Source organism: Rhodamnia argentea, chromosome 1, assembly GCF_020921035.1.
Source record: "Rhodamnia argentea isolate NSW1041297 chromosome 1, ASM2092103v1, whole genome shotgun sequence".
Taxonomy (NCBI): Eukaryota; Viridiplantae; Streptophyta; class Magnoliopsida; order Myrtales; family Myrtaceae; genus Rhodamnia; species Rhodamnia argentea.
In genome coordinates, this window is record NC_063150.1 from 23574088 (window position 1) to 23588853 (window position 14766).

A 14766-nucleotide genomic window follows, 5' to 3' on the forward strand; every position below is an offset into this window, starting at 1 on the left:
TTCTCAATTTGTAGAATCAAAGGTGCTTTTTGTGGTTTGTAGTTATCCGGGCACTTCTATAGATCTTTGAGGATCCCGTGCTTCGGAGATCGGTGACCCTTGGATCAAAATCTCCATCGCCTCTTAAAAAGTCTTTGGAGTAAATCTGAGGTACGATATTTCGTACGTGAGACGCGGCACAATTCACTAGGTTACGATATTTTCTGGTCGTTCGATCAGTGCCTTGAGGGACTACAGAAAATCCTTATCGTCACCGTCAAATTTAGCAAAGTCACATCTTTGACGTGGCACAAAATTTACATGTTGCTTCGATGGACTTCTAAGTTAGCAAATTAGGAAGCAATCACTAGTCGGCCCCCTTTATTACCTATTGCTAATGTACGGGCTTGGGCTGTTATTATGGCCCGACCCGATGATCCGACCAGGCCAGGCCGGGCCAGCCCAGCCCATTGATCACCAGTACGTCGCCGCTAAATCAGGGCACATCGGCTGAACTACGTGACCGGAGCGACCCAGAGAAGAAGACGATTGTCGCCAATCTGAAGCGACTTCTGCCGACGAGCGATGGCGGAAGTTTTCGTGGAGCTCGAGCAGGTTCTCAGGTCCAAAAAGGTACCGTTGAGGGACTTCGCCTTTCCCTCTCCGATGTACGCTTTCGTTTAAAGTGTCTGATTTCGCAGTTACTGCCAGTAATCTACCACCCATGATTCCTCCTATTAAAGCTTGGATTGAGCTACATTTAACTTTCCGAACGTTGAACCTAAGCGCATGTCAAATTCTTGGCTGTTTAGCGTCTGCTGTTGGGGGCGAATTTTGGTTTTTGATCGCGCAAAAAGACCCGACTTTGAGCGACTATTGTGGATCGAATAGTCGGTCAGAGTCGAGTGTCTACTTTACTTCTGCATGGTGGAGGAAGACGGAGTGCATTAGGACTGATGATTGCAATCTTGTTGGATCAGTTTTGAATTCTCATTTATCTGCTTAGGTGACAATGACTCTTGAAGAAGCCAATCTTCTGTCGGGATGCAAGTCGAAAGCTTTGAACAGTTTCGCGTATGGCTTTGCGTTTACCACTGCCATCGCATCGGCAGGTTCACATTTCGCCTCAGCTTACAATTCTTTTGAAGTTTCTGTTGGAAACACTCAAAAATGCCATGTAGGCATCTGTTAGGCAAAGGATCTAGATTACGTGTATTTGTATAGGTGATTACGGCATAAATAATTAGATGTAAAAGTAATAGATGACTGAGGACGCAATCTAGTTGTGATCCACCATTTTCAAGGTCATGACAATTTGGGCTGGGTAGTAATCTCCTCCTCCACATCTTATCCAATTGCATGAGAGAACGAAAGGTGGGGGAAATAATATAAACTTGCGGAAAGACTCCGTCGACATGTTGATTGCATATTCCTAGAACCCCGGATTTCAAGTAAAAATCAACTGTATTATATTCTTCAAATACAGAATGCAAGTGCGTATGGTTGATACATGGTTGGCTACACAGAGTAACAGTGTGTCAGATTCACATCGATGCATCGGATGATTATCAATGCCACTGTACACTAGACTGACTAACAGCAGCATATCTACTTTAGAGCAAAACTTTCAGTCATTTTTGTTCCGTCAGGTCTTTGATTATTGTACAATACACCTGATTGAAGATTACGGTATGAGATATGCAGATTTAGAAATTTGGTTTTATGTTATCACAGGAATTTCACATCACATATATGCCAAGATCCTATTTAGAGAGATTTTACCTCAGTGTATTGAAATGCCTTCTAATTGTGCTTGTGTTGCTTAATTACGAGTCAATGCAACTTGGTTCTAGTTAATTTCAGAACATATATGCTGCCATTTTAGTGTCCTGTACTTGGCGCTGGTTACCCGAAAAACTATCTTTTTTATGTTAAAACACCTACTGGCCAGCATCACCAGTCACTACCCCAAGTTGAGTGCTTCAAAGAAAGAAAACATTCTCCAAAATTAGAAAAGACAATCATTTTTGTTGAGCGACTATCCTGATGAACTCTAAGTAGAGTATAACCAAAAAGGTTTTTTGTAGAAAAAGACAATCATGTTTGTTGAGCGACTATCCTGATGAACTCTAAGTAGAGTATAACCAAAAAGGTTTTTTGGGAAAGAATCTCACTCACCTTGCCCTTTTTTTTTTTTTTGGGGGGGGGGGGGTGGGGCAACTCACATTGTCATTGAGCATTTCTAACTGAGTTACACTGGGCTTTTACAATTTCTAGTATTCTTCAATGAGTCTTGATGGTTCAACATTTAGATTGTAGTTTTCCAATTGTTTTACTTTAGGAAAGTAGATTCATGTTAAGAGTGGTAGACCTAGGAAGAAAGTTAAGCAATGACAGTGGTGTGACTATCTATTTTTAGATGTTGACCTGTTGGAGAATCAACAGAAGAAGAAACTCTGCCATTGTTAGCAAAATGGCAACAGATTTAGTACGAATTCGTCATTAAGAAGTGAAATGATAACCATTGTAAAATAAATGAGGGATGTCTTATGAATGGCAAAGCCCAATATTACGAATTACTTTGGTTAATGTACAGTGTGCGATACGAGAAAAAGCATTTGAGAGGGAGACCTAAGTTGCCATGTGGCCTTTCAAAGCTCGAAAGCCCTATTCATAGCCCTGAAAAGAGCTCTATATGGGCTTTCTCCGCGTACAGGAAAATATCCACTTATCATGGCAAATGGGCTTTCTTGAGTGATTTCATGTTTTTTTTGTTAGGACGGTAGTTTAGAATTCTTGAGGGGCTCCAGCCCCCACTCTTCTCCTCTTTTCTTTCTATGGTAGTCTCTTGATGGTCAGCACATTTCTGCAGCTACAGGGAGGTTAAATCCTTTGCTACGTGTTTGCCTGTCAGGAGGTAAAGGGACTTCTCATGTTGATATTGGTCATTTAGTTGATAGCTTTATTTTGGCACTAAATGTTACTTCATTTTCTGTGTAGGATCCGCTTTTGCCTGTGGAGTATGGAGATTGTCTAAGTCATTAGATTCATGTGCTGACCATATACTTGCACTACATGGCAGTCGGATGCAAGAGGAACTAGCAAATATGTAATTTTGCTCTGAAGAATTTTTTGAATGCCATGCTGGGCTCTTCCAGTGTTTGCTCTACACTTAAGCTTTTTTAATGTCACTAAAGAAAATGTCAGGACCTGTGATTTCTGTTCTAAAGCGAGTACTAAAACCTAGCTGAGTGAGATTATTAGAAGCAACTTGAGTCATGTTGCTCCCAATTTACTTAAAAAACAGTTCATGCATATGCTCCATAATCAAGACGTAATGATTTCTACGGTGGGGAGTGTAAGTATTTTTTAATATTTTGAAATTTTGGTAAGAGCGTCTAGCTTGTATTGGGATGTTCAAATAGTTTCTGAATAGCCTAAAAATAATAAGCCTTCCCTTTTTTTATATTTATAGGGTCTTATGACTACTTTAAAAAAAAAATTGGTATCTCTATGGTGCACAGTTATTTTGCATTTTCATTGTGCTCTTAAGTAAAATTCATGAGAAATGGTATCTTCATTTTTGGAAGTCAAGAAAACACATGCCAAAGTGCTGCTTTATTGTCATGTTTCTAGACACGTGGGGTCTTCAGCAATATTTGTCTATCCCTTTCTCTGCTGCCATACTAATGCTATGTGGATTCATTGTCAGTGATTGTCATTGTCGACTGCTTTGGACTCACTAAGAAGTTCATCATTGTTGTGTATTATGTGAAAATAATGAATGGTTCGTTTGTTATGATGTTTGGCCTTTAGGTGATATCCTTAAAAGCACACCAACCAAAGATTGAGTTTTGTCTTAAACCTGAAGTCTTCATTTGTCACCGCGTTTAGTTTTCATGCATCTTAATCAAAGTTTTAAACATGCATGCACTGCCCTAGTGCACAGGCTCATTCACATGGCGCTTCCATGCACATGCTTTGAAAATGCGAACTTCAGGAAGATGTAACGAGCTCCTGTTTATTTGTTGACGCAGAAACACACTAGTGTGAGCTTGATATTAAAACACTAGGTTAATTTCATCTTTGGTCATTCATGGCACTTTAAGACCTTTTTGCCAGTTATTGTCAGATAGGCTAATATTTAATTCGATAACTTCTACATGATCATGAGATGTGAGGAATCACTAGAAGTATTGATATGTGCAAAAGATGGATGAATTACAGAAGTGTCATTCATTTGCACTTGCAAATTCAATATGCATGTGTTTTTATCCTCGCCATTCCACCTATTGTACTAATGTTGTAACTCCACATTTGTGATAGGATGGATTGTTAATGTCTGGTCCTTTGCTTCATTCAATACACTTTATTTTGTGTAATTTAGACTGGCGCATGCATTCATAGCCAGTTTCTTAAGTTTCATCGTTTAATTTGCCACAGCATAGTGAGGAAATATCATCATGATCCAGGCAAAATACGGCTTCTAGCGAGGCATTTCTATTCGGAGCAAGTGTTCGACGATTCCAATTCAGATCAACCAAGGTTGAGGTGGCGCTACCGGAATAGTTTTGGCGATGCTGCTGCTTATGGCCAGTTGACCAATGAGACTGACATCCACAGTGGGAGGAATCCACAGCTGGATGATTATGACTTAAACAGAAATATGGGGAACAATTCGTATGGCAATCCCCAGAATGACTCCAAAACCATCTCGGTTGACTTCCCAAGTAACTCTGACATCGAAAGGGCAGACTCAGAGTTGAAGTGGAATTCTGTGAGTAAAGCAACCAGCCTTTTTTCTCGGGTATTATTTTACTGCCTATTTCTGAGTGTAATTTTTCAATAGCTTAAGGCATAATCCGTTTACCGTTAAGAAAGATTCCCTGATGCACATAAGTTTTGATTATGGAAAGTCTCTATTAATTAAGCTTGTCTAAGTTCTGCTGCCATAGTGTAGGAGAAGATCCTGGGCAAATTAGTTTCAATGGCGGAAAATACATAATTGAAAGCTTGTGTAATCAATACAGGATTATAGAAGGAAGACAGTAATATTGCGAACCCACGCTGCATTACTTGCACTGATTTTTATGAAGAAAATTCCCAAATAATCTAAATTGATCACCTTTTTTAGTTGAGAGTCATTTTCTGTATTAAATAGTCAGGTGCAATCCGATTTAAATGAAATACCGGCTACCAAGGAGGCCTTTTCTGCCTACTTTCCTGCATACAAGAACATGCTACCCTCAATTCCATGAAACATTGAATTATGTGACAAATGTTTTATAATGACCACAACCAGATTTGCGGTGGGCTGTTCCATTGGACACTATGCAAGGAAACAAACACAGCACCACCACCACCCCCACCACCTCCCCAAAGTCCCTAACAAAAAAAAAAAAAAAAAAAAAAAAAAAATCCAATCTCAGTGAAGGCTTTGTATAAAAACATTAATGGTTACGGCCGCTTCCTCAAGGGAAGCGAAACGTCTTGTCGCATCATCTCCTAGCGGTTGCAACTAGTTAATACCAACTGGTGTGTTAAAGGGGAATCTGCTGTCAGCAGCCTTGTTTAACTGCCGTGAATATGTGAGAACATCACCGCCGTACATTCCTCCATTACACTGAATCTTTATGTCTGTCATTTAGACCTCTCTTTCCATACCATCAACACGAATCATCTTAGCTTTTGAGCCTCTCCTAATGGTGTATATTGCCATATGAAGATGACGAGTAACAGTCGCTTGTTTTGTTAACAATTAGAATTGTTGATGCGTCATGCTCTTCCGAAGTTTGAGATTTGATAGCTGTTATCTGTTATTAATATGACACCATCATTTCGTGGACTAAATTTTGAGAAGTTCTTTGCTTCTTCCCTACTCCATTCAATTTATGGTTAATATTGGTCCAACTCATCTCATTATAGGCGAGCTATGGAGTTGACGTGATTGGCGACCCCCTTGATTGTATTTTTGGAGGTATGATGACAAAAGAGGAGATTTGTCATCCAGTGAATAAAGTTCCTCCACAAAGCCACAGAAGATCAAGGCGCAAACGTCGCACGCGACAGCTGGAGGTTTCTCTTAATACTTAGCCTGATGCAACTCTCTGCTGTTTGTAGTCTAGGGGAGGTTCAAGATGCAGATTCTTTTAAGCTGTTGAAGGTTTTTGATGAGCCACATGACCTTCGGCATGTGGAAGGACTTAATAATTCATTCATGGGTAGATTTTTATTGACCTGGAGGTTCTCTTATGTCTAAGGTTGCTGGACTGTACAGCAACTGGTGGTAGCTCTTCCCTTTCCGATTTCAGTTCCTAATGTTGATTGGATCTGTGTGTACTAAATCACCTCGACTAACCAAGAAAGAAAATTAACATATCGAGATGTCTTGTTGTGACTAAAACTGCTAGTTCTGCGAAATGGTGGTGATGAAACACAGTTGCAGCATGGTTGAATCGAATTGAGACCATTGTGATGGACCTGCTGGCCAGATTGAGAAGATTTTCCAAGTCAAGTAACTGCTTCACCAGTCCTTTGTTAGAGAAGGATTTTTCGGTTATCCTGGGTAGTTTGGGATTCATTCACTTGGTGGACATAGTTTTTCTTTTTGCACCTCTTCCACCTTATTCTATCCTGAAGTGTTGCACTTTTCATTTACCCATTTCACCTAATTTTTAATGTTCAAAGCCCATTGTCTAGCCAAACAAATTATTTGCTTCTCTTTGTGACTCCTTGCCTGTGACTTCTGAGGCTAGATCAAACCGCTATATAGTTCATCCTTTTGGCTGGTCTGGATTGCGAATCCAAATATTTTGAAAAACAGAGCGCCTATGGCTTAGTTTTGTGGCCAGACACCAGTGGCAGTTGGAAACTCTCTAGCTATTGTACTGATTATTGATCAATGAACCGAGTTGCCTTCTGTCAAAGATACGTTAAGAGGAGAATAGCTGTTCCTTTCGACCAATCATGCATGGGTTATGCCATGTCATTTTCAAGCTTCAGAGTTTCTTAACCAGGTGTCCTTTTACTTGCCTCACGGAAGATTCATTGCTGACTGAATTTGATTTATAGAATGGTGCGTTTGAACGTGTTGGGACAATGCTCGAGGTGATCGACTTATCTAGACTTCCGACAAGGTTTTAAATTCGCGTTGCTGGCATGTAAACGGCTATGAAACCTTTTGAGCATACCTATCACAAATCTTTCGGTCAAGACAGAGAGAAAGTTAGTCCGTGGTGGTTCGTCGATGCGGTTCGGATCAGTCCATGGGAGCATCGGTAGCATGGAAGGCGCGGCGCGCGTCGCGATTCGCAAGTAAAAGGTTGCTGTCCCTGTCGTCTCCATTGAAGACCCCACCTCACGCGCTAGGCATAAAGAAGTGTGGTCTTTGTTTCTTCTTGATCAGTGATCCTCGTTTTTGTTGGTTTTGTCTTGGATTTTCCTGGGGGGATTGCAAAATGCTCTTCATGTGTCTTTTCTAGGAAACATCCTCGCAGCTTCATGCATTTGTGATCGCACGTACCGATCACTGTCGATCGAGCGAACGGTTGAACATGGCCACTCCTGTTCCGTATTCACCAGGAACTCCCATGTAGCATTTGAATACGAAACTATTGAAGTACCGTATCTTTTAGCTTTCTGTGGCACTTAAAAATGCCCTGCAAATTTCAGTACTCCCCACGCTGTATGCTCCAAGCATCTTGCTCTGCTTACGGCTCTTGTGGGAATTTTGCATTCAACACCCCGTCCGCGGATTCACGAGTTAATATAGGCAAACAACGACGGCACAATACGTTTTTTTTTTCGACTTTTGGGCAATAGCAATGCGATCGCGTGGCGTCGTTGTGATCCCTATATCTCATAACAGATAGTCATCATCTTGTATGGTTATTATGGTTAACTTTTTTGGGGATTGATCGGCTTAGATCGAGGGCGAGTCATTTACGGATACTATCGGGATATGATCCGCTCCAGTTAATAAGTAGTATGGGACGAACCAGATTCATACCGAAACTAACGTGAGCATAGAGTGATCGCGATGTGCAAGTACATTGACGAGGTGGCATGAGGAAGTTTTGCAACATCCCAAAATCTCATGTCGGATCCTTCTGGGTGGCTTGGTTCACATAGATCGGGCCAGATTGTCGCAATCATGAAACCCGTCGAGTGACACGCTCCCATGACATGGTCTTGCTCCGCGACTACCTCGTGCGGGACATCGATTGTGTCGTAGCGAATCGATCATACTCCGGACTCGGGCCACTGAAGTCCCATCAAAGCTATTATTACTCTTACTTTGCCCCGATCCATATCATCCGCGAGCCTGGTTCACAAAATCACCGTTGATCGAACCGACAAAAGTTTGAAACATAAGTACGGGAAGCAAAACTGAAGTGTCTTTTCCCAAGCACATCATAAATAAGTTGATGGTGCAGTTCAGACTTACCGGTTGAGGAGACCTTGCAAAGCTTCGTAACACGCCGTTGATTTCTTCCTCTTCAGAATTTACGCGCTCGACCCAAATTCAATGTTTCTTTTTCAATTCAAGAAACACGAGAAATTCTCCGTTTATTTCTTTCAAAATAAATAATTTAAAAAATAATTATTATTATTATTTTCATTATGAACATCAATTTATGTCTCTATATTTTCGTGAACGATGCAAATGTTTATTCGTTTATTCAGTTTTGTTAGCAATATAAACTATCATTTCAAGAAATAAATAGAGTTATTTTGAGATAGAATGGTTGTCTTTCCCTTCTCGAGTTAATAATTACAATTACATGATTACGCATAAATCCAAATCGTAATTAAACTAGAAGCATAAATTCTCATCGGAGTCGATAACTCAATGATCCGCGTGATTTGTGAGCGATCGAGTCTTAGACTAATCAATCTACAATGCATCGTCAGCACTTCCAATTGCTTACGTTCTTCTTGGGGGCGGTTTGTAAAAAGTCAAAGAAATACGCAGAATAGCAATTTGCCAGCAATAATTTGATCAATTCTATATTTAATTAGTATAATAATATGCTTTGGATATTCTTTTTTCTAATCATTTTATTTGATATATAAACTGAGATATACATATATACCCCTGCGTGACCGCCACTCAAAAATCAATGCCTTTTTAGCCAGGGGCTTTTGGTCATCTCAATCATAGCTTACGCCGTCGTTTTCGTGCGAAGCACCTTCCAAAAAGTGAACAAAAAAAGCAATTTCGATCGATGGGAGATTTTGCGACAATTGTATGGAGTCGAAAGCCTCAGCTATTCAAAGGCAAGAATCTTATCAACAATTGGAGTTGTAAAGAGAAGAAATAAAATAAAAAATAAAGTAAAATAAAATAAAATAAAATAAAAATTTTAAGAGAGAGAGAGAGAGAGAGAGAGAGAGAGAGAGAGAGAGAGAGAGAGAGAGGAAATACCCTTTTTCATTCTATAATTGATCAAGTTGTCCCCATTGTCCACTGAATTCATATTTTATTCACATATTTTAAGTCCCTATTATGTCTTGCAAATTGGGGTTTCTGCATGCAAATGCTAAAATCTAAATATTCACTTTATGGTTTACTTCCAAACTGGGTCTTTATATTTATATATTAAATGGTAATGGATTCCACGTTGAGGTGAGCGATTCCGGGTTACGTACCAGTCGAAATAGATTCCTCATTTTTCAGAATCTGAAACATACCCTTCATACATTAGAACTTGGAGCCTACCTTAGTTTCAGGATTTATATAGGTTCCATCTGTATTCTTAACTGAACGATTGAACATAATTATTACTGTTAATGATTGCCGGTACAATCCACTAACTATAACTCATATTTGGACATGTGAATGAGCATGAAATATTAACAAAGTAAAAGTCTCGATCATAAATATCCAAAAAAATGGAAGCTTAGACTAGTGGTTCTAGATTATCTGATGTCATAGAATACTGCAGGATCGCCGCGAAGAGATATACTAATAAAAACTTGTTACGGTTTACATTACTGATTTCGGGTTTCACCTACCTATAATTTGGAATATGGAACCTACTCATCAAAACAGATTTCCTAATTTTTGAAATCTTGAACCTACCATGCATACCTTAAAACCTAGAATCGGACGGGTTCTAGATCGGTATGGCTCCAAATTCTAAGTTTCACCCTGGAACCATGCTCACTCCTAATTCCACATCTTGTTCATGGACTTCTGATCAATTCGGGTAGCTTTTCGATTAAGGATATGAGATTTGATATTTGAGGTTTACATATTATGATTAGGTTGGGACTCTCTAATGGATCTACCTTAGTCCGTCTAATTAAAGGAAAATATCCCTATTAATAAATTTGTTAAGCCAATTAATCGTATCTATGATATTTTGGGATCGTGGTTCATCCATAACTTTATGATCGATTCTAGGTATCTCACTAATTTTTTATGACACTCATAGCACATAGCACCATGCACCATATACTTACTAAAGAATCCATAGGATATTCGTATCTTGAAATATCTGAAGCTTTACGCATACACATATTTAATCAATTACTTCTCTATCATTCAACCATTCAAACATTTTAATAAAATGGTTTTGCCTAACTTTGCGGATATCAGTTTTTGGCATACATGCAACGCGTGCGCACATTTGCTAATAAATATAATTAGACTGGTGGGAATGGATAGTATCGTGCTTCGTAACAAATATAATTCACCGACGATAATGTATGAACATCGCGGGCAGACTTACAATGATTTTAGACGAGTAGAAATTTATGGTTCGATCATTTGAAACAAATGTTCGTGCAAAATCTCACAAGGTATCGAGCATCGGGTTACGCTACATAAATTGTGGTACCCGCAATAATTTTCTACAGGAAATTTTATCGTGATCGGTAGCATGAACAAAAAAAAAAATTGTTCTTTCTTTTACATTTTTTGGCCAAAACTAACAATGTCACTAAATAGAGGCTTTTTTTTTGTACAAATGACCTTGTACACTTCGCATAACAAGAAGATCTTGGGGGTCCTCTCACGGTTTATTCTTTTATTGCAAGGTGGATCACAATCAACCTTCATCGTTGGGACAATGAGAATCATTAACTGCAATGCCACGGTTAGATTAAAGGAAGTTACCGTTACTTATGATTCGATCGCAATTCACAAATATAACCGTTTTGGATCGTTGCGGTGATTTTAGGTGTTCGTGACCTTTTCATAACAGGTGTTTGGATCGTTGCAGTGATTTGCAAAAATAATTTTCTCTATTTACAGGCGGGAATTCATTTTCTTAATTTTAAATGCGAATTTTTTCTTTGACCGTAAATATTTTCCCGACTAGCCACTTTTAGCGAATCAAACACGTAAAAATTTCGGTAAAATAATACGCGAGAAGCTATTTTATTTTGGTCAAAACAAACGGGGCCTTTAAACAGATGATTATTCTCTGACCAAAAAAAAAAAAAACCGATGATTATTCTGTGAGCGCGTGGCGTGTTCTGGAGGAAAGAACAAAGTAAAATGAAAATGAAAAAAAAAATGTAAGATAGCCAAGAAATGGAAAAAGAATTTCATGGAAATTTCCAGGAAGTTCAGGGGCAAAAAGGTAACATCATCATCATCCTCCTCCTCCTTCTCCTCCTCCTCCCTCCATTTCTCTTTCTTTTATCATTAAAAAGCACTTCAGGATTGCCTCTCCGCATAACCGAACCCAAAAGAAGATTTCATCAAGCACAAACACGTCTCTATCTCTCTCCTCTCTCTTCTTTCCCTCTCTCTCTTCCGAATACTCACATCTCGCACAGAGAACAAAACCCAGATTGAAGAATAAGAATCAATCACTGTAATCTCTCTCTCGAACTCTCTGGGTCTCGACGCCCTCAGTCTGCGGTTTCATCTTCCCTCCTTCTTCCTTTTCTTGCCCCCTGCTTTTTGATGCTTTTGCCCTTTCCACTGCTCAATCCTATCAAGATTTCGATACCCACCACCCACCCAATATTCCTTCTCTTGTTCTTGATAACGATCCTGCCCCAAGCCCTCCCCTTTCCAACCCCCGAGTCGATCGACACCCACGACAGCAAGAGGGTCGCCGCAGCCATGAAGGTCCACCCCGTGCCCAGCAAGAAGAGGAACATCACGGTCCAGTTCGACCCGAGAAACGCCTCGATCGAGGCGCAGGCCCTCGTCGGCGTCGTCGCCGCCCACCACAAGAAGCTCCGGAGGCTCCCCCACATCTTCAGCCGCGTCCTCGAGCTGCCCTTCCGGGCGGACGCCGACGTGGAGGTGGAGGAAGGCCCCGGGTTCTTCCGCTTCGTCGCCGAGACCGACGGGATCGGCTCCGACGTCAGGGCCCACACGGTGGAGATCCACCCCGGGGTCACCAAGATTGTGGTGAGGCCGAATGGTTCGCTCGAGGTGCTGTCTCTGGACCAGCTGGAGCTCGACATGTGGCGGTTCCGCCTGCCCGAGTCGACCCGACCGGAGCTCGCCAGCGCGGTGTATGCCGACGGGGAATTGATCGTGACGGTGCCCAAGGGCGGGGAGGACGGGGAGGATGAGGACGCGGTGGAGGGCGGCGGGAATGGCGGCGGCGGTGATGGGGATGTTTGGGGAGGAGGTAATGGGAATAGGCTCGTAATTGTACAGTAAATAAAAATCTCTCTTTTTTTTTTCTTTCTTTTTCTGGAGTTCCCTTTTCTGCCCCTGGCTCATTGTTGTTGTTGGGTGGTCTCCTTTCAGTCTGCAAGTTAGTTTTGACTTTTAGAGGTTCCTGATGGAGCTGAAGCCCTCTGTGATGTTTCGTTCTGCTGAATTGAAGATGAAAAAAAAAAAAATTCTGAATGTTGCTTCCTTTCATTTTATGTCCATAATACAGTGTCATCTGATGCGGATAGGTGAGTAGGTTTTCGCTCTTTTTTGAGATGATTTGGTTTTTGCTGTTAATATTCGTATTATGTGGTTCTCATCTCATGTCGAGTGGCATTGACTTCGGTTAGATTATATAGAGGGGATGGCTTTGCAGTGCAGTGCCTTTTCTGGGTTGGTCTATCTGCTGCCTGACCAATCAAAAGCTCATACGCTTGCTTTTGTTGTAAAATAAGTGCAGAGGATCGGCAAAACATTAACTTAATCTCTGATAATTTTGTGTTCTTTAGGACCATGTCCGTGAACTTCATCTTATGCGAGTTTGTGGATGGACAATGTTTCACTCAGCCGTTCCTGAAAGTGCTGGTTGTGTTCCATTATATTTGTCTAGGGATAGGTTCCGAGAATTAGGCAGGAACCTGGCTTTATGGCTACTGAACAACTTATTTGTATTCGACCAAAAAAAAAAAAAAAACAACTTATTTGTGTATGTTCGAAGGTGCTTTGATGCCCTGTCAAAAGAAAGGTGCTTTAAGGCAGGAATATATGCTGAATGGCCCATATTGATTGCTTGTGAGTGCTTGTCTTGTTATCACTGACCTGAGTATATCATAGGCACTTCTGCGATGCGCTTATGCTCACGTGGAGCGCTGACAACTTCTTTCTCTCAGCGAATTATGTTATCCTAATAATCTTTGATTTACTTGTGCATGGCTTTTCTTGAACCAGGAATGCTTCAAGTGATGCTTGTCATGTGCTATCTGAAATGAATCCGAGTTGATGTGTCACTTCAGTTCATAATATGGAGACTCACATTATCTCATGGTGCATCTAGTGCATTGCTTGTTCGTCCTCATTAGCATATTGCTCACCTAGAGTGGCGATGACTACGTTTAATCCTTAACAAACTATACAATCCAACGAATCTTTGAATTATTTGTGCATGAACCAGGAATGCTTCAAGTGATGCTTGTCATTATGCTATCTGAAATGAGTCCAAGTTGGTGTGTCACTTAAGTTCATAACATGCAGACTCACATTATGCTATGGTGCATCTAGTGCATTACTTGTTGGTCTTCATTAGCATATCTGCAGTTGAGCATTGTGTCCAATTGGATCTTGACAGCAGGGGGGATTATCTTACAAAACTTCAGCTACTTCATTTAGGCCTCATCTTGGGAATGAAGTTTCGACTATCCTTACATTGCACCTGTTTAGTAAATAGAAGCTGCTGTTCTGGTTGTACAGCTAATTTGCAAATTTTTCGTATGGCTTTGTTTGCACTTGCTTGGGCGTACGCGATGCTGTCTTTGTCATTGTGCTTGTGTCTATATGTTCACGTGAAGAAAGAATGTGATGGATGATCCTTATTCTCCTCTTATTCCTGGTATGGAATATTGTCCAACCCTTCGGAAACCTTGTGATGCTGGGCCTCTGTTTTGATTTGCTTGTCTGTATAATTGAGAGTCATGCATTGGTAGTGGTACTACAGAGTTTCAGCTAACCCTTGTTGGTAAGCATTTAATTCATAATGTTGGCATGCTTTACTATCGGCAGAAGTTGTTGGAAAGGAAAATCGTCCGTATCGGACGCATTTCGTTTTTAGAATGTTTCTTTGAGGACCATTCTCTCTTAGTTGGGAATGCTCGGGCCGCTATTCGATCTGTATTTGTCACCAGGGAATGGCTAAAGGCTGTGTGACCCATCCAGTTGATTTTCATTCTAGGGGACGTGTCCAAATATTGGTTTCTGACTTGTTGCATTTTTCTCAATTGGTAATACTTCTCGCACCTAATACTTCAACATGGTGAAGTTTAGTTTGCTGCGAGACATTTCTGGTGCATTTGCTCTGGGCTGTAAGATCCTCCTTTTCTCTTATCCTCTAGGGATGGAATGTTAGGGTCATATGTTTCCGAGAAACAAAATCACTTGAACTC

General features: G+C 40.6%; 2 protein-coding genes across 5 annotated transcripts; both read left to right on the forward strand.

Annotated features, from left to right (window-relative positions):
- The first annotated feature begins 488 nt into the window (after window positions 1–488).
- On the forward strand, window positions 489–6289 carry LOC115750289. 4 transcript variants are annotated; one of them, XM_030687552.1, is made up of 6 exons: window positions 489–612; window positions 986–1091; window positions 2852–2896; window positions 2980–3088; window positions 4423–4786; window positions 5905–6289. In XM_030687552.1, the coding sequence occupies exons 1-6, from the start codon at window positions 565–567 to the stop codon at window positions 6070–6072; spliced, it is 840 nt and encodes a 279-aa protein (XP_030543412.1). In that variant the 5' UTR covers window positions 489–564; the 3' UTR covers window positions 6073–6289. The 4 variants fall into 4 exon arrangements, with proteins under 4 accessions (XP_030543412.1, XP_030543413.1, XP_048135406.1 ...); XM_030687553.1 differs by having other exon boundaries at window positions 4423–4756; XM_048279449.1 differs by having other exon boundaries at window positions 2858–2896.
- Window positions 6290–11713: 5424 nt separating this feature from the next.
- Window positions 11714–12818, forward strand: LOC115750344. The gene has a single exon (XM_030687631.2). The coding sequence runs from the start codon at window positions 11900–11902 to the stop codon at window positions 12611–12613; it is 714 nt and encodes a 237-aa protein (XP_030543491.1). The 5' UTR covers window positions 11714–11899; the 3' UTR covers window positions 12614–12818.
- Window positions 12819–14766: the final 1948 nt, after the last annotated feature.

Excerpts from the sequence above, each read along its gene's own strand:
- LOC115750289 (XM_030687552.1), top strand. The coding sequence starts at position 565 with ATGGCGGAAGTTTTCGTGGAGCTCGAGCAGGTTCTCAGGTCCAAAAAG. Across the intron at positions 2,897-2,979 it reads ACGTGTTTGCCTGTCAGGAG|GATCCGCTTTTGCCTGTGGA; the intron begins GTAAAGGGACTT and ends TTTTCTGTGTAG. Across the intron at positions 4,787-5,904 it reads CAACCAGCCTTTTTTCTCGG|GCGAGCTATGGAGTTGACGT; the intron begins GTATTATTTTAC and ends ATCTCATTATAG.
- LOC115750344 (XM_030687631.2), top strand. The coding sequence starts at position 11,900 with ATGCTTTTGCCCTTTCCACTGCTCAATCCTATCAAGATTTCGATACCC.